The following is a 19,627-nucleotide window of genomic DNA, read 5'->3' as shown; positions in this document are numbered from 1 at the left end:
TTGTGTTAAAAGAACTACTGGAGATTGACCAATTTCACTGGAATGAAAAGCATGTGAAGGGAGTCTTGTGAAATCAATTTGGAAAGGTACCCTAAAGCCAAATTCTGAAGGATATTCAATGCCAGATGAGTTTGTATCTTATTTCCTAGACACAATAGGGAGTTACTGAAGTTTCTTAAAAACAGGTGATGACATAGATCTATAAGTAAGGCCTGTGAATTTGCTATGATTTTTAGTTAATAAAAATCTGTTTTCTTTCCTTTCTCCCATTTCCACTCTATTTGTACCTTCATAAAAAACAAATAAAACCCTATAAATAGGGAGGTTGCACAGACTGCAGCCATTGAGCAGTCATTTGCTGTGCTCTTAACCAGAAGTAATGATAGTATTAGTTTGGTTACTTTTCCCAGAGCAAGCAGCAGATAGTAGAGAAAGGTAAAGGGAGGGGGCTGAACTTCAATCTCTTCCAGGATCAAAGCTGGAAAAGACCTAAGAGGTTATTGAGTTCAGCTTTGATGGAGAAAAAAGATCCTAGGGGCAGCTAGGTGGTACAGTGGATAGAGCACCAGCCCTGAATTCAGGAGGACCCGAGTTCAAATCTGGTCTCAGACAGTTAATACATCCTAGCTGTGTGACTCTGGGCAAGTCACTTAAACCCAGCCTCAGGAAAAAAAAAAGAGAGAGAGAGAGAAAAAAGATCCTTTCTCTAGCATAGCCAGGAAATGGTCATCTTGCCTTTTCTTGAAATCTTTTATTGAGATGAGAACAAGTACTTTCTGAGGTATATCATTTTACTTTTGTCAAACTTTAATTAATTTAGTGAAGAAACTAATTGTTACTGCAGATGTCTAGATATTTATTTTCCCATCACTTCTAAATGCTAACCTGATCCAAGCTTATGTGGGATTTCTCAAATTCTGCTGTTTTCTCTTTCTGCTGGGAGAGTCTCTCTCATATTTTGATGACAATTTTGTTCTTCCTGCTTGCGTCATTCACTCAAGTACTCTTTGCTCTGCTTTCCCTGGATGGTTCCTGGATTTATTCATGAATATATCTTAGCATGGAATTCTCTCCCCTCCTTTACCTAGCCTCTTTTTCCCCCTGGCCCTTTAACTACTATGATTCTTATGAATAAAGTAATGCAGTCAAGAAATGCCATGAAATCTCATTTGTCTCCTTGCATTTGGATCTATAATTCATCTTCTTCATTAATCATACCCAATCTAGCAGCTTAAATATCTGAGATTAATTTTGATTATAAAAGGAAATAGAAAAGTAAGATTGAAAAATTTTCAGTAATGTTTTCTAAATACCCCAAAGAACTTATAACTAAACGCTTCATTAATAAAACATCCTGAATTTGTTTTCTAATATTAACAACTATCCTATTTAGTAACTCTTATATTCTTAGATGTATGTAGCATAAAATGAAATATTTTAAATTCATGGGGGAATGGTGTGTGTTGAGGGAGGAGATTTTTCTGTTTGTTTATTTCAGGAAATAAAGTATTTAGTATCAATTAACTGTTTCTGTTTACAGATTCCCCAAAGAAGTGAATTCTGGAGTTTTAGAGATGATTTCTCCTCCAGCCTTTTATTATCCATCTTTTTCAGACATGAAGTTAACTTTTGGAGACTCAGAAAAAAGAGTGAGGTATGACAATATGGACAACAGTGTTGTTTAAATTGGTAGTGATTCATTTTGTGACATTTATTAATAATGTTTTTATAATTTATTATAGCTTTTTATATTCAAGTTATATGCATGGGTAATTTTACAGCATTGACAATTGCCAATATTAATAATGTTTGAGAATCTGTATCTAAGGAGTACATTCCAAATGATTTCAACATTTAGATATTCTTAATAATATTCTTAAGAAAAGCATGGGTCCAGGCAGGAAATGTTGGGACCTTAAGTCAGGAAACTTGCATTTATTTCTAAGGTTGCCACTCAATTAGCTGTGCTACTTTAAGAAAGTCAACCTCTCTGAGACAGTTTATTTATCCTTTCAAATGAGTATACAAATGCGTTCCTCATCAAGATATTGGCAGAATAGCTGGAAGCAATAAACTTGAAAGAGCTTTCATAAATTAAAAGAATTTTTTGGCTTGGCGATTAGGTTTCTAGTATTATGAATATTATGGAGGAAGTATTATACAAATGTAAGTAACAAAAATTAGTTGATATTTTTCTTGAGAGCAGCAGGATTTCTCCCTGAAGTTTAACAGTTTTTTTGGTTTGAAAGTGACTATCATATGCACTTGTTATAGGCTTGAAGCAATGATTACTGAATTCTAGAATCCCAGAAGCTCAGAGTGGAGACAGCCACAGCGGTTTTTGCCCTGAACAAGAATACCTTCTGTAACACACTGCATGATGTCAGTGATTTGTTTAAGATCACATGGAACTGGGAATGAGAGCCAGGTGTTTTGACCTAAAATCTAACCTTTTCCACTGTAAAATGTTGCTTGCTTTTCAATTTGACAATCCTTCAAATATTTAAAGATACTTATCATATTCTCCCCTATATACCCACTCAGAGATTAGACCTCCCTAGTTTCTTCTCTGTGGCAAAATTTTGAGACTTTTCCTGATTTCGACTATTTCCCTTTGGATCCTACCAGCTGATGGATGTTTATCGAAATGTTGTATCCAGAACATAATTGACTAAAATAGAGTGTAGAGAGACCATTGTCTCTGTCTTTCTCATCCCTGAATCTCTTCCCAAGTCTCCCTAAGACTATATTAGCTCTTTAAGCTTCCATATATCAATTTTATTTAGCTTGAAGTCTACTAATAATCTTAGATGTTTTTCAGAAAAATAGATTTCTGGCTCTGCCTGTCCCATCTTATACTAGTAAAGTTGAATTTTTAAAAATTCAAATATTAGATCAATACATTTATCTCTCAGATTTCATCATTGTCCAGCTTCAGGTCAGTGGTCTAGGTACTGAGCCCTTTTTGAATACCAATCCTTTCATCCTGCATGTTAGCTAATCCTAGTTTTGTGCTACCTTTTATCTCAGTCATTGATAAAACATTAAATATGTAGGATAAGGATAAAGATCCCTTGTGGAACACCATGAGACTATATCTTGAAAGCTGATACTGAGCCATTATGGACAAGTTTTCATTGTGGTTAGCTATGTCTGCCTCTCCATGTCCTCATTTGATGTTTTCTGGCAAGGATACTAGATTGGTTTGCCATTTTCTTCTCCAGTTCCATTTTACATATGAGGAACCAAAGCAAACAAGCTAAGTGACTTACATAGGCTCATACAGCTCCTAACTACCTGAGGCTGAATGTGACCTCAAGTTCTCCTGACTCCAGAGCAGGTTCTCTATCTACTGCTCAAGCTACCTCACTGACAAATCTCTGGGTCTGACCATCGAGGCAGTATCAGCTCCACCTAACTGGGCTGTTGATTAACCCCTATGTCTCCACCAAAAAGACAGCAAAGGCACTTTGCAAAAAAATTTGCTAAAATCTGGGTGTAGAGAATATATACAGCCTATCCCTGATCTGCTATTCCTTGTCAGAAAAAGAAATCAAGTTAGTGTCCTGTGAAAACTGGTGTGGCTTGTTCTTGATGAAGCCATGTTGACTCTTTATAATTCCTGATTCCTTTTTTAGTTATTCACTAACCATTCTTTCAATAATACATTTAAGAATTATCAAGAGGAGAAATCAAGCTCACTGGTGTACAGTTTGCAAACTCTACCTCTCTCTCTTTTTTTTTTTTTTTTTTTTTTAAGGCTGGGGTTAAGTGACTTGCCCAGGGTCACACAGCTAGGACGTGTTAAGTGTCTGAGACCAGATTTGAACTCGGGTCCTCCTGAATTTGAGGCTAGTGCTCTATCCACTGCACCACCTAGCTGCCCCCCTACCTCCCTTCTTTTGAAAAATAAATGATTTGCTTTCTCAGGTAACATTGCTCCTCTTCTCCATGATGTTGAGTTTCAATTCCCTTTTCACAACTTTTGTTCTGTTCTTTCTAGTCTTAAAGTCATTCTCCTGGACATTCTATGAGGTCTCCCTTTTTCTGAGTCTGTAATTTTTGGATGATTCCCCCTTTTTCTCCACATAGGTAAAACTTGTTTCTCTGTCTATAAAATTTTTTTCTTGGATATCCATCTCTCTTGGGCTAATGGCCTTGAGCTCAAATCCTTGGAATCTATCCTTTCTCTGCACCCTTTGAAATCTTCTTTCCCTGAGTAAATCTCCAGCCCTTCCTGCCGCTTTTCTTTATTTCTGTCAGAAGTTCACAGAGGGGAAACGAGTGTTCACTTTTCCTCAAGGTTCCTACCATTTCTGTTTCTCCTTGTTTGGTGGGGAGGTTCTGGTCCTTTATCACTCATCTTGGTCTTTTCTAAAGGGTTGTTATAGAAAAGAAATTCCAACTACTTCTTATATCTCATTTCAGAAGATTTATTCTTAAAAAACATTTTAACAGTTTGTACTGGTTGAGGGAGTCTCCCCTTTATCTAAATGAAGTTAAACTGCTCTTAACCTTCAGTCAATTTAGTTAATTTTTGATCAGCACCTAGTTCAGCAGTTCATTAAATGCAACTGTGGGGAGCATTGCATGCATTGAATAACAGTGCAGGAAGTTTATTGTCTTTTATCACGGGAATAAAACTTTTATAAATGAAACTATAAAAATAATGTATTTTTACATTATTTTATAATGTATAATAATGTATATAATATATGTATATTATAATAATGTATGCTAAATCACCTAATATTATAATATCAGATAAGTGGCAGAAGACACAGCATAGTGTAGTGGATAGGGCCTTGGCCCGTAGTTCAAGTACTGCTGCCTCTGATCCTTATTGGCTGTATGACATGGTCAAGTCACTTAATCTCTCAAATTTCCTGGCAGTTTGGTAGAACTACAAATTATTATGTAATAGCTGAAGGATTTCCTCACCCAGAGGTTCATGGTGTCAATATAATTATAGCTCTAATTCCTGTCCCTATATTTGGCAAAATTTTTCTCCTCATAAAATGAACTCATGGAAGAGACAAGAATCATGAGTAGGAGGGGGACAAAAATTAATTTAGCTTCTGGGCCAAGCATATTAGTACAGTTCATTATATGCAGAACATAAGGTTCTTTTAAATTCTTCATTAAAAAAAAAAAACTACTTAAATAGGAGCCATAAGATTACCAACATGTGGTTTAAATGAATGAAAAAATATTTATTAAGAGTTTATGGGGGCAGTTAGGTGCATCAGCCCTGAAATTGGGAGGATCTGTGTTTAAATCTGACCTCAGCACTTAACACTTCCTACCTGTGTGACCCTGGGCAAGTCACTTAACCTCAACTGCCTCAGCAAAAAAAAAAAAAGTTTATGGTGGATAGACCACTAACCCTGGATATAGGAGAATCATTTAAGCCTGGGTGCCTCCCAAGTAGAAAAAAAAAAAAGTTTACTGTAAGCTAAGCACTAAGCATTACAAATAGAAAAAACAAAAACAAACAAACAAAAAACATAAGATGGTCCCTGCTCTCAAGGAGTTAATTGTCTAATTGGGGAAGACTAGACTTTTTTGATCACTTAATTCTCAGGATTTAAAATTGCTCAGCTTTAAAATAAAGGAGTTGGATCAAACAACCTCTTTTTAAAGTCTTGTCTAGCTGTAAATTTATGTCATGGATTCTCCAAATGATTTCAGTATGAATTATACCCACAAGATCATAAAATTACTTATCAATATCTAGAAGTAAACCCAGAGGCCATCTTTTCCGAACCTACCACTCCATTTCATTGGATGAGGAAACTACAGCTCAGGGAGGTTTGATGATCATATAAATAATAAAGTATCTGAAGTGGGATTTGAACCCAGATCCCTAAAGCCAGTGATTTTTCTTCTACACTTCATTTGAAAAATATTAATTCAGTCTATTACTTCTGAATTCAATAATGATATTGTTTCTAGCCAGAGTTAGATATAAATCAAATGTCCTTTTTAATATATTACTGTTTCATTAACTAAATGACCACTTTCTGTGCCCTGTTAAGCACCTGCTTTTTACCTTGGCAATAGATTTTAAAGAGATGGTAGATTGTTGGGGTGAGAAAGGTGCCCTGAAGAGGTCTTGGCCTTTCTGTCTCCTTCAGTGTGCAGATCATTTGGCTGGATTCTAGCCAGGGCTGCCAAAGTAAATCATTGACCTTTTCATCTTCCTGATTGCTTTTCAGTTGTCCTAAGAGCTGAATGTGATTTTACTCCTTCAAGTTTTTTTTTTTTTTTTTAATTTATTTTCATTTAGGACTTAGCTGCACTTATTTAAATCATAACTTATTTATTTTAGTTTGGGAATTAACTACTTTGAGCCAAAGACAGAAACATGTCAAGTAGAATTAAAAAACAGCATTTTTTTTTCCCTTACTGTTTCATGAGCTAAGTGAGATACTAATTCCCTTTCCGTTAGTCACCAAAAAATGCCCAGGGTATCAGTATGATATGTGCAGAAGAATAAGTAAGAACTGTAGATAGCTAATACTGTCTTTTTATATACATTATAGATTGCTTCATGTGAGAACAACTGTAAGACACTTGACCTCTCAAAAGACATTGAGACCCCAAACCCTGGGACACAGCAATCTCAATTGCTTCATAGCTGTAGAGAGATTCCATAATAATTCCTAGTCCTGCTGCTGCCATCGTTGTTAAGGTAGCAAGAAGCCATGCAGCACACCCATTTATTTAAAAAATACTTGTGAAATGCTCTATGCCAGTTGCTGGGGAGCTGGGAAAGCTGGGGATTAGTTGGAAAGGCAGCAGTAGGGGACCATTGACCAGGAGGATGAGTAGCAAGATGTGCCTTTCAGGCATGGGACAAGCTCTGTCTGTGTCTGAATGTGGGGAGAGGGAGAAGTTGGGGAGGTTCCTGAATCTGTAGGCACACACCACAGGTATGGAACAAGGAGACTGCTCCATTGGCAAGGCAAAACTTATTGCATTCTGCATTTATTTATTATGTCATTTATATGATATATTTCATCTATATTTTATATTTACCACTTATTCATTCATACTAATATCATGAAGTTTATATTTGAGCTTAGACTGGACCAGAAGAAACATTCTACACTATCCTTTTCCCTTCTCCCACCCTCCTTGGCCATCTTACTATCATGGAAAAAGAAGGATTTTTAATTTGTGTCATGTTATGGACTGCTTTGGCGTATGTTGTGTGTGCAATAATTTATTTTTAATACAACTGATCCCTTATTAGAAAGGACAGATATTTGTAAAAATGCATAAATTATGTTGTTGGCTGAGAAACTTTATTCACAGATTTTCTTTCCATATAAATTCATCCATGTCAAGATGCCATCAGTATGTTTTTAAGCATGACAAATTGTGGCAGATGGGAAGATTTGTATACACATCTATGATAGGACTCTATGCTAGGAAACATCTTTTTTTCTTTCTTTTTTTTTTAGAGGTTTCTTTCAGAGAGATATGTACAATTTATATAAAATGTATGTAGACTGTCTATAGTGAATTTGGCAGATAGCAGGAATGAAGCATTTTCTTTTATAAAATCAGGCAACAACTTAGGTGGTCCTTATAAACCTTATAAATATAGGAAGACTTTTTTTTTCCCCTTGCCAAGCAATGATTGCACTTGTAGAAGGAGAATTCTGGTGACTTCACATGATAATGATTCAGAATTGTTATTTTTAATAAATTAGAGAAATTTCAGCAGGAAATGGGATAACAAATGAGAAGGTTGGAGGTGTCTGGTTTGGTGCTTCAAACTCCCTCGTTTTATGGTGGTTGCTGTTAGCTAAGTAAAGAAGACAGCATCCTTTAGTACATCCTTAACCCTGCAAGCACTTGCCCATAGTAACCATCTTGAAGAGTTTCTCAGTCCTTCTAATCCCTGAATTGTGTTGCGTACATCATATCTTTCAACAATACTAGGAAAAAAATATTAATGGAGATTTTATTGCTAACCTTTAGGTGGAGGACCAAGCAAAACCTGGATTACAGCTTCTTGATGCTATATGCCCAAGAAAAGGGCAAATTTTACCTTCAGGTAAGGTGATTTATCAATAGTTTCAGCATCGCCATTCAATTAAACAAAGCATATCAGGCAGTTCTTTGTATAGCATCATGCTGGGGAGTAGATGTTAAGATCAATCTCTGCCTTGTTCTGTCTCTGTATTCCCTTACAACTGTATAGAAGAAAAAGATAACAACAGTTGTCATTATAACAGGAAGTAAAAAATGGCAAGTGCATACTTTAAGAAAAGAAAATGCTGTATAAGGACTTTATAGCTACGGAAGACCTGGGTCAGATTCATGGAGGGAACACCCTCTGGATTAATATTTGAAGGAAAACATAGTATGTCAGTAAGCAGCAATCGAAGGGGGGCATTCCAGAATGGTGTGAGCAGATAGTCAAAGAGACGAAAGTGTGAGCTCTATATGCAAGGCCACCCATTTTTTTTGCATGAGATATAGTTATAAAGGAAGCTTGGTATCAACTAATAGAGAGTCCCATTTGTTTTGCTGTAGCTATGATCATTCTTTTATGTAGCTGATCATTCATTTTATTTCTCTTTATTGTTTATTGATTTTTTAATTTCTAATTTTACTTTTGTCATTTTTTATTTTGGCAATTTAATTTTACTTTTTGTTCAAGGCAGTTACAATTTATCATTTTAGATTGTCTTTTCAAAAAATAGATTTCAGTGATCATTTCCATCATCTTTTGTGACCTACTTTATTTATTTCTCCTTTAATTTTCAACCTTTTTTTCTTTGTGCTTGGTTTGAGTTTGAGTACTGGGGTTTTTATATGTGGAAATAAATGGGACTCATCTTATGGTAAAGAGGAGATGTTTTTTAGCTCAGAAAGCAAAAATGGCACGCCTGGTTCTCCCATTCCTGTATAATAGGGTGACTCTTTCAAAGTTTCCTTGGGCATCCTTATGTCTTCCTCCATGGCAGAAATACCATCTTACTTCCTGACAACCCACAACCAGGGTTCATAAGTTAACAAATAGTATTAACGGTGTAGCTCTAGATACCTTGCTTCAAATCACTTCAGTTATTGTTATTATATATTCAGTTATTAAGTTATGTGCAAAGCACTGTGTTGAACACGGAGGGTTAGTGGAGCCTAAGCTCAGTATGATTTCATCAATGGGGTCTCAAATCCTTTTAACAATTTAGAAGAGTTGCAACTTTGAGAACTGCTGATGTTTTCAGAATTCATCTACCTATGGAAGAAATTTTTAATTTAGGTAGGCAGGGCTCTGGGCAGCATAGCTAGGGAAAATTGCAAATAGAAAGAGAATTAAGAGCTGGGAGATGAGAGACAAGTGGCACCTGAACCACACCTTGGAGATAGATGAAGAAACCACTACTTTTGGTTGGCTCTCATTGCTATAAAGAAGCCTGAATTTCCCTCCTTTGACACCTATACTTCCTTTGATTCTGATGTCTCAAAAGCCAAGGACAAGTCTTAATCCCTCTTCCAAGTGACAGATCTTCAGATACTTGAAAAGTTATTTTTAAGCATCTGCCCACAGGGTATGAATTTATGGTGTTGGATCACTCTGGCTAGCTCTTCTGAAATCTCTTCAACTTATTAATATCCTTTCTATATTGTGTTGTCTAGAACAGAAGATGGTATTCAAGATGTAGTCTGATTTTGGGACTGAAGGCAAACTAACACTCTTTCTCTCTTCATTGTTTCACATTAGTCAAAAGACTATTAATTATCTCATCTGCTCCATCTCATATTTAATAAATAAAAAATGGGTTTGTTCTTCATTAACCTTCCCTTGCCCAAAGTTTTTTCTCAAGATGCAGGTAGCTGTATTTTTTTTTCCCTCTTGTGCTTGTAATTATGATTTTATTTTTAAAATCCAATTGTGAGACTTTTTATTTGTCTTTTAAAATGTCATTTTATTAGATTTGACCCAGCATTATAATCTGCTTGATGCAAGTTTTCCATCTAAACCTTATGGAACATGCCCACAAAGGACTTATTATTCCATTAGATTAGATGACTTTGGTATATAATAATAAACATAATAAATAATACCAATAGCAATTCATTCTTATAATGTCTATTTTTAAATGGCTATAGAAGACCCTTTTTAGGAAGCTTGAGGATGATGCTTTCCATTTTTCACACGAGAAAATAAAAGGCTCAGATGCTGACATTTCCCCAGAGTCAAATAGCTTTAATTATCAAAAATCTAAACAGGGCAGCAAGATGGTATAGTGGAAAGAGTATTGGTCCCTGGAGTTAGGAGGACCTGAGTTCAAATCTGACCTCAAGATACTTGACATTTATTGTGTGTGATCCTGGATAAAATATTCAACCCTGATTGCTTCACCCTCCATCCCTCCCTCCCATCAAAAGAATGAGTTTGAACACAGGTCTCCATAGTTCTAGCCAAGTATTCTTTTCACAATTCCATTCTGAAGTTATAACAACTTGAAAGCAAGATTTGTTACAGACTATGTATGCTTTATCTTCTTTTCTTTAGTTTAATCATCCCTAGCTCAATTTTCCCAGCTTTCCTTTTGCAGAAACTTCCTTTATCTTAATTCCTCATTGCATTAGCCATTAACCGCCAGTCCCCTTAGCTTCACTTTCCTAAGCATCATAATCCCCAGATAGTCAACTGGCATTTCCCAAAGAATAATGATCTGTTGAGTGTTGTGCCTGACTGGTTACTTCCCAGTCATTCTAGTTTCAGTAAACAGTCCATTAACAAAAAAAACTCAGTGTCCAGAGTAGTTAATTATTAAATAAATTACCTGGTTACTGTATATCCTGTATTCATTCTCTTTGTACTGCCTGGAAATATCTCTAGTATTTTTATTTAGTTTTTCTTGAATTCTTTATTTAAATAGTGCTGATTTGTCTTCCCAATTGGACTATAATCTGTGAGATAACAAAGACACCCCCTGTGTGATAATAATTGTTTTTGTCTCTAACTATGCCCAATGTATAATCTCAGAAATGTTAGTATTTGATGAGTGATTCACTCAGAGGAGATTTGGAAGAAGGAAAAGCTTGAGGGCAAGTTTAGTTTTAGACATAATGAGTGTGAGATATTTCTGGAACATACCTTTTGAAATGTGTAATATGCAGTTGGTTAAATGGGATTGACGTTCAGGGGAGAAAATGGTCCTAGAGGAATATTTCATTATTTCAGTTAAATGTCGAGGACAGGAGCTGTTTCACAAAAAATTGAAGAAGTTCTTGGGGAGGACGATAGTATAAGTAGTACTATAGACAGTACAATAGGTAATATGTTTATAATCCTCAGATTTCGAGTGTTTTAGAAACACCCCCAAGATAACAGAGCCAGCCATATGACACTCTTATATGTAGGAGGGAGGATTGACCGCCCAGGTCATCTTGAATCCATGCCTAGTGTTCTATCCCTTAGTCATGATGAACTTACCAGCTAGACTCTAGAATGTTTTCTAAAAAAGCTTTTGAATTGGCACTCATCTTTCCTAATTAAAGTATGGGCACAAAGGAATTATTTGGACTTGTGTAGGTTACCTAGATGTGTGGTACTAATAAAATCCTTTTATTGAATAACAATGGTAGAAATCTGTAGGGGCAACATAAAAACTCTGAAAAGTCTACATAACTATCTGTGCCATTTTTTTACTGCTACCTAGATTTTCTTAACTCAGCAGATTAGTAGACCAGAAGTTCTGTAAACAAGCTAAATTGTGTGTGCTCCTAGGTACGATGACTAGAACAACTGATGGTTGTCATAATTTGAAAGGAGATGTTGTCATGCATAAAAGTTTCTTTTCAAACTGGTTATACTGGAGATTTTGACCAAGCAAACTCAAAACAAAGCTCTTAACAACTACTTCATCTCTATCAACTCCTTTTTGAATTGTATATCATTTGAATAGTAGTAATTAACCATTTGCTTTAGAGTGTCCTTTAATTTTTGATCCCGATCCATAATTTTATCTGTGTAGGAAACTCCCTAATGTGGCAGCTTCCTCTGATGAAAAATATTGATAGCTTCTCAGTAATTTTGTAATCTTTCAACATTGCCTGAATCGCTGGCAAATCAAGCAGTTTGGCCATGATCAGGCAGCTAATATTTTTCAAAGGCAGGAATTAAATCCGTGTGTTGCCGGATTTGAGGAACAGCTCCTTCTATTGCCTCATATTGCTTCTCATGCTGTATGTCTGTCTGTCTATTTATCTATCTACACATCTATATCTGTCTATCTTACTTATTGTATAAATACCTATTGTTAAATAACTATTGTTAGATATTTACATCATATAGATGTATATAGATATAGGTATTATAGATATTGATATCTATGTGTCTTTCAGTCTAGAGAAGGAGCTATGAGTGGGAGTGGGAGGGAAAGGAGGAAGGAGAGAAAACAAAAGAGAGGAGAAAGAGTGAGAAGGAGCACAAGCAACATATCAATTCATGTTTCTATCTCCATAGCAGTTAGTATAGTATAGAGAAATAGTATAGTATAGTATAGAGAAAGTATAGTATAGTATAGTATAGTATAGTATAGTATAGTATAGTATAGTATAGAGAATGTTATAGTATATATAGAGTATAGAGAAAGTATAGTATAGAGAAATTAAGAATCAGAGGACTTTCACTTCTTCCTTGTGGTGTTTACAACTCTTCACCATATAGCTTCCACTTTCAGCCTTTATATTCTCCCCTTCAGAAGCCCTTTGTTTCAGCCACACTATAAAATTTTCCTGAATTCAGTTCTCTACTCAGCCGCATCTTTCAGAATCTTGATTTTCTGACCATTTCCTTTCCTCACTATGTCACTCCTGTGAGGCTTTCTTCCCCTCCCTTGGTTGTTAATACTTTCCTTTTAAACTTTCTTTATATCATATTTATCTGCATTTTTGCTCTTTCCCCCTTTTCCCCTAAGAAGAATATAAAATCCTTAAGACCAGGGATTGATATGTTCTTGTATTTGTAAGCCTAGCACAATGCTCAGAAATGTAGGTGTTAATGAAATTTGTTAAATTCAGGGGCTGATAGGGAGGCCAGTTAGAAGGCTTTTGTTACATTCTAAATAATATCGTCCTCATAGAGGTAGAAAATGACTTTCATCCCTTTTATGTTCTGATGTGATGGGCCATAATGTGTGTGGCCCAAAGGAGCTGAATTTAGAGTCTAAAAAAAACCTGGATTCAAATCCTGGCTCTCCTTCTCACCATCTGTGGGAGTTTTTACTTCTCTGAGAAAAAAATTTCTTCATGGATAAAATGAGGGAATTGGGCCAAATGACCTTTAAGACCTCTTTAAGTTCCATGAATTCTGTGATGCTAGGAGTAAATTAGTAATAGGCATTAAAGAAGCCTTGACCTCCAATTCACAAAGGTGTAGACCCTGGGGGGAGGAAAGAGAAGGGGAGGGAGACATCCAAAGGAAAAGAATAGGAAAAGAATGACCTTTCACTAAGAACCTCTTTGCAATCTTAATGTGGATTTTTAGAAAATATACTTGTTTCTTATAAATATTTGTAACAGAAAATTTTAATGTTCTGTTTAGAGAGATTTTGTTTCCCTTCATTAGGTATGGTTGTCTTAGTCTCCATCCTGGCATTGGTGGTCATTAAAGCTAATTAAGAATGAAAGCAGATAGTTCTCTCACTCCCCCTGCCACTTGATATTATATTCTCAATGTTATCTTGTCCTGCAGTTAGGTGGTATTATTTCATTTATTGTTCCTAAGGCTGTGCCCAAAGCCTTAAGTCACAGTCCAAAATTGTGTTGAGATGCTGCCCTAGCCAGTGTGGACAAAAATATTGGATAGTCCTGATAATGAATTGAAGTACATGTTAACTTTTTTTCTTTTTTTTTCTCTTTTAAAAATACATTTATATAAAACCAACCTAGATTTCTTTTACTGACAGGGGAAATTTGATTCTAAATCCCCATGGAAATAGAAATGAAATATGAGAAGCTTTATGGAATGATTAGATAAATTTTATATAATCAGAAATCATCGTGTAACAAGACAGACTTTAATAACAAACTATAGCTGAGCTTTTTCTGAAAGCTTTGCTTTAAAATTCTATGATCCAATCAATGATCTTCCCATTTGAAAAATATTTATTGAGTACCTACTATTTGTAAATTTCTTTGCTAGACCCCTTTGGGGGATAAAAAACAAACAAACAAACAAAAAAACAACTAAGGCCCGGTCTCTGCCCTCAGAATTTATAGACTGAGAGAGAGAAGAGAGGGATAGAGATAATTTCAGATAGTATAATGGGAATGTGGAAGTCCAAAAAGATTGGTTTTAATTAAAAGTAAGACAAGATTATTCCCACTCCAGAAAAGGGAAAGCTGGCCCGATGAGATAGTAGAAATTGGGTTAGGATTTGGAGGTAAAGGCTAACTTGATCAAAATATTGATATTTCACTGTGACCTGTGGTCATTACACTTAGCTTCCCTGGGCCTCAGTTTCCTGATCCTGTTAAGTCAGGAGCAAGTTAATGAGATGGCTTTTGAGGTTTCTTTTAGCTCTGTTACATCTGGGGTAGTGATGACATTTGATATTTGTTTTGAATTAAGCAGATGGTCCTGGTAGAAAAGGACAATCCAGTCTAAGCAGGAACAGCACAAAGATAAGAAGCAGGGGATGTTTGTGGGGAACAGCTAGGCACATATGGAAGCCCTGGATGTACCAGTGAGATTAGTGTGAGATAGCCTGGAAAATTATGTTGGAACCATCGCATACTGGGCTTTGAGTTGGAAAGAGAGGAGTTTGGAGTGACTTTTGTAAAGAATAAGGAGCTCTTGAAGTTGAGTTTGGTTTTGTTGGAGGGTTTTTTGCTTATTTATGGGGTTTTTTTGCACAAGGAAAAGGAATGGTGAGAGAGATTTTTTAAGAGAAATTAATTGGATAGTTGTATTTAGCATGATTTAGAGGTAGGAAAGACTGAAGTCAGGGAGAGTAGTTAGGAAGCTACTGTAAGTGTTTGGGGAGAAATCATAGAAGTCTGAACTAGGAAAATGATAAGGAAGAGACACTGGTATGAATTGACACAGTGATATTGGCTCCAGGTTCAGAGGTCCTGGTTTCAAATCCTGCTTATGAGGTCTACACTATTTCAGTTTCTTCATCTCTAAAATACAATAACTAAATGGTATTGGGGGCTTTCTAGCTCTGAATGTAAGAGCCTGTGGTCCAGTCACATTATGTTGTTGTTAGTGGCAGAGCAGGAGTCTCCAGAATAGAGATTCTGTGGTCAGGGGTCCAAACACGCCAGGAGACCATGTGAGGGTTAAAAAAATTTAGGTATCACAGGCAAGGAGCAGGTGAAGGGGCGCCAGTCCAGCTTGTAAATAAAAGTGCTAAGGGACACATAATTCTCATGCAAGTGGGTCAGGAATCTAGGTGAATAAGTCACAGGTTTAAAATACCAGGCAAAAGGTACATGATCCAGGTGCTCAGGCCAATTGGGTCACAGCCCCATCATCCACAGAGCTCCAAGATACAATAAAATCCTGATACCAAGTTGATTTCTGCCAGGGGTCTCCTTTATAACATACATACTAGCTATGGAGTCATAGCTCACTTCAAATGGTGAAAATAACTTAAGCTGTGTTTTCTGGCTGTATTAGGGATCCGTCATGATAAAAGGAAAATGGTGAATGCTATTTAGTTGGATTTTTTTTTCAATTAATAAGAATTTGCATTCTTTCTTTGCCATCCTTCCATTAAGGGGAAAAACAAACTACAGAATAAAATAAAATTCTTGTAGCAAATGCACAAAGTAAAAACAAACAAACAAACAAACAAACAAAAAACAAAAACATATATGTAGAGAGAGACAGATAGATAGACAGACAGAGACAGAGACAGACTCCAAATAATGTTCTTCAACCCTTGGCTGGCATTAGTAGTACAGGATCTGCACTTCTAGAACTGAGAGGGATCTTAGGAGTACATCAGAGTAGTCTAAACCTCTCTCATTTTTCAGAGGAGGAACCTGAATCTCAGGGAAGCAAGGTGATTTGGTAGAACAGGATACAAATCACTGCACCTCCAGTCAGGAACATTAGGAGTTCAAATCTTAGGTTCTTTTTATGTGTGTGACTCTGGGCAAGTCATTTCATCCTGTTTATCCCAGTTTTTTTAATCTGTAAAATGAGCTAGAAAAGGTAATGGCAAACCACTCTAATATCTTTACCAAGAAAACATCAATTATGGTCACCAAGAGTCAGAATAGCTAAAAACGATTGATCAATAGCAACCTTTAGTAACTTTCAATAGTTTTAAGCTATTTAAATTTAAAATGACACTCAATTTTGGGTCGTCCTGTCTGTCTCTATCTATAGCCACAAATTACAGAATTCTTAACTTACTTAAAATGGTGATAATCAGGACTAAGACTAAACGTACTGACCAGGGAAGCTCTTGGCCCTATTTATATATTATGCTCCATCCTTACCAATATCAGAATTAATAACATACTGCCTCCAGTTCTGCCCATTCTGCTCCTGTGCTTTTGTTACACTTGCTCCACCCCCTTACCTTCAGACTATTTGTTGAGCCACAAGGTAGCAATCTCCCTCACTTATGCCATGGATGTTCACTGTTTTCATTGACTTTTTTTTTTTTTTTTGCTGAGGCAGTTGAGGTTAAGTGACTTGCCCAGGGCCACACAGCTAGGAAGTGTTAATTGTCTGAGGTCACATTTGAACTCGGGTCCTCCTGAATTCAGGGCTGATGCTCTATCCACTGCACCACCTAGCTGCCCCTTAGCTAGTAGCAGAAGGAATTAACAGTAAAACACATCAGACCAGATTTTGTCATAACTGCCCTTCCTTCTAAAGACATGGTTTTGCCTCTGCTTGCACAAAACTCCCTTAATGGTTCCATGTTACTCTTATCCATAATTCAGGTAAGTAATGTGTTTACTCTATTTACTCTGTACTTCAAAGGATCTATGATCTCCTTAGTGTGGGTCCCTGCTCCAGTGATGCAAATAATAACCCTTCCATGCTTACTCAAATGGTGTAATTCTTGTTTCTGTGTTTCTATAAATCAGGGGCTATTCAACACACCGGAAGTCTTTTTGTATTGCCTAGTTGTCAGTGAAGCATTTGGCCCTATTTATATGTCATGCTCCACCCTTGTTATTAAGTGGATCACCTCCTTTTTCTATTACACACAATGAATGACTTTTGTGGGCAGATGACAAGAACTGGAGGCAGAGTGCCTTTCTTTAGTGATGGTGGACAATAGAGATGGGATGGTGACTTAGGAGAGCAGCAGGGTCAAGAGAAGAGTTTTAGTAGATGGCTTTTCAAGGATAGGGCAGACCTAGAAATGTTTATAAGCAGACAGAAGGGCAGCCCCTGGAGAAAAAAATGTAAGGAGGTTTGGAAGAGGAATATAAATCATCACAGCAAAGGTATAGACAGAGCAGACAGGAGTACAATGGGATTAGGTAAAGGTAGAGGAATTAACTCCAGAAAAGGCAAAATGATTCTTAGGATCATAGAATTTAGAACAAGAAGATATCTTAAAGGTCACTGAGTGGAATCTCATTTTAAAGTTGACAAAATTGAGGTTCAGAGAAATGAAGTGACTTGACAGGGGTACAATGCTAGTAAGTATCAGAGGAAGGTCTTCCTAACTCCAGATTTCTAGTATACTACACTAGTATACCACACTGATTTCTTATCCGAAATCATTAAAGAAGACAATGACCACAAGCAAGTTGAGGTTTCATTATTAATATAAAAGACATTGGCTGCTGGGCCAATATCCATTCACACTTATGTCCCATCTCATCTCCATCCGCAGAGACAATTACAATGCCTAAGCACCCCGAGGAATCAAAATAAAGTTAAATTATGCTTAAAATTCATGGTGGGTGCTCCCACATGATCAATTTCAGTTTTGTAAAAGCACTGAAATCACAGCCCTTATTTTGAAATATCAACACAGAATTGAAATTCTTCCAAGTATAAAAGTTATATAATAGCTTGGACAAATTGGTGTCCTGTCTAAACAAGTATCATTTTCTTAAGTCTTACCTAGGAGATCTTACTCATGATGTTGGGGACTTTCCTCTAGACCAGGTCTGGGAAGTGAATGTAAATTGTTAGCACTACTGTCTATCTACCCAGGTTACTTACACCTTCGGAATCCAATACTTAACGTGCAACAAGAAAATTGGATTTACACACATATATTGTATCTAGGTTATACTGTAACATATGTAAAATGTATGGGATTACCTGTCATCTAGGGGAGGGAGTAGAGGAAAATTTGGAAAAATAAATACAAGGGATAATGTTATAAAAAAAATTACTCATGCATATATACTATCAAAAAATTTATAATTATAAAATTAAAAAATTATTCTGTTTATGAGAATCTCAAATTATTAATAAATTCTTTGTAATATTAAGCTCAATAAATAAATAAGCAAGTAAGTAAGTAAGTAAAAATCTATTACATGTCTTTTAATCCCAGAAATGTAGACATGACCCTGGACTTATAAATATATAAAATGGGTATACAAATTAAACATTTACTGATAACAAATCACAAAAAAATTTATTTTAAAATAAATTTTTGATATACATATAATTTTGTTGTTTTTTAAAGACAAGCAAATATCCATACTAATAAGATGAGTATGCTTTTTTTTTTTTTTTTTTTTACATAAAAAATATGGCAAAATATTTGATATCTTTTGCTGTTGCTCAATTTTTTGCGATCTCCATATTCAGTTTCCCACAGGTTAAGAAGCTTTGCTCTAGACATTATGTGGATATTATATGGATTATATTGACATTATAATCTGTATTTAATATATGGATTATTTGAACATTACATAAATAATACATAGATTATATAGGCATATACATGTGTTATATAATAAGCTCTAATTACATTATTCATAACTTTTATCTCTTGGCATTATTATGTGGATAGTCTTGTAGTATGTATGGATGCTGCCCTTTTGAGCTTCTTCCTCTGACTACTATATAACTGGTCCATGTTCTTTTCTAATCACATTTATCTCTGATATTATTTATACGCTTCTCTACACAGTTCCTTGTATTGTCATATAACTGACTCAAATCCTTTGTGTAACTCCCTGTGGCCCTTTGGATGACCCTCAGAATTAATTTTTTGGAAGCTGTCATATGTTATCACTCAAAACCATATAGAATTTTTTTTTTCACTGTCCTGGATCTCAGATTTTGCTGGGTTAAGAAACTTACACTGAGGGGGCAGCGAGGTGGGGCAGTGGATAGAGCACCAGCCTTGAATTCAGGAGGACCCGAGTTCAAATCTGGTCTCAGACACTTAATACTTCCTAGTTGTGTGACCCTGGGCAAGTCACTTAACCCCAGCCTCAGGGGGAAAAAAAAGAAACTTACACTGAGGAAGTTTTTGCTCTGCACGCTCACATTTGCTCTGCAACTCTCAATCCTAGTAATTTGCCTAAAAATTTATGATGTGACTTGGCCCAGGTCGTGCTGCAAATATTTGTCAGAGGACTTGCACCTGCTTCTTTCAGACTCCAATGCTGGCTACTTTGCCACATTGTCTTTCTTATTAGAAGA

The 19,627-nt window shown here is 36.0% G+C and overlaps 1 protein-coding gene across 1 annotated transcript in view; it reads left to right on the top strand.

Moving 5' to 3' along the window:
• MGAT4D (MGAT4 family member D) overlaps window positions 1-19,627 on the top strand; it is a 132,948-nt gene that overhangs the window by 80,791 nt on the left and 32,530 nt on the right. Inside the window, exons 6-7 of the mRNA XM_074276700.1 lie at window positions 1,541-1,654; window positions 7,993-8,068. Of these exons, the coding sequence (XP_074132801.1) occupies window positions 1,541-1,654; window positions 7,993-8,068 (190 nt within the window). The remainder of the gene's footprint in view (window positions 1-1,540; window positions 1,655-7,992; window positions 8,069-19,627) is intronic.

This window comes from Sminthopsis crassicaudata, chromosome 6, assembly GCF_048593235.1.
Source record: "Sminthopsis crassicaudata isolate SCR6 chromosome 6, ASM4859323v1, whole genome shotgun sequence".
NCBI lineage: Eukaryota > Metazoa > Chordata > Mammalia > Dasyuromorphia > Dasyuridae > Sminthopsis > Sminthopsis crassicaudata.
Note: the sequence above shows the minus strand (reverse complement) of the source record. Positions and strands in the feature narration are given on the sequence as shown.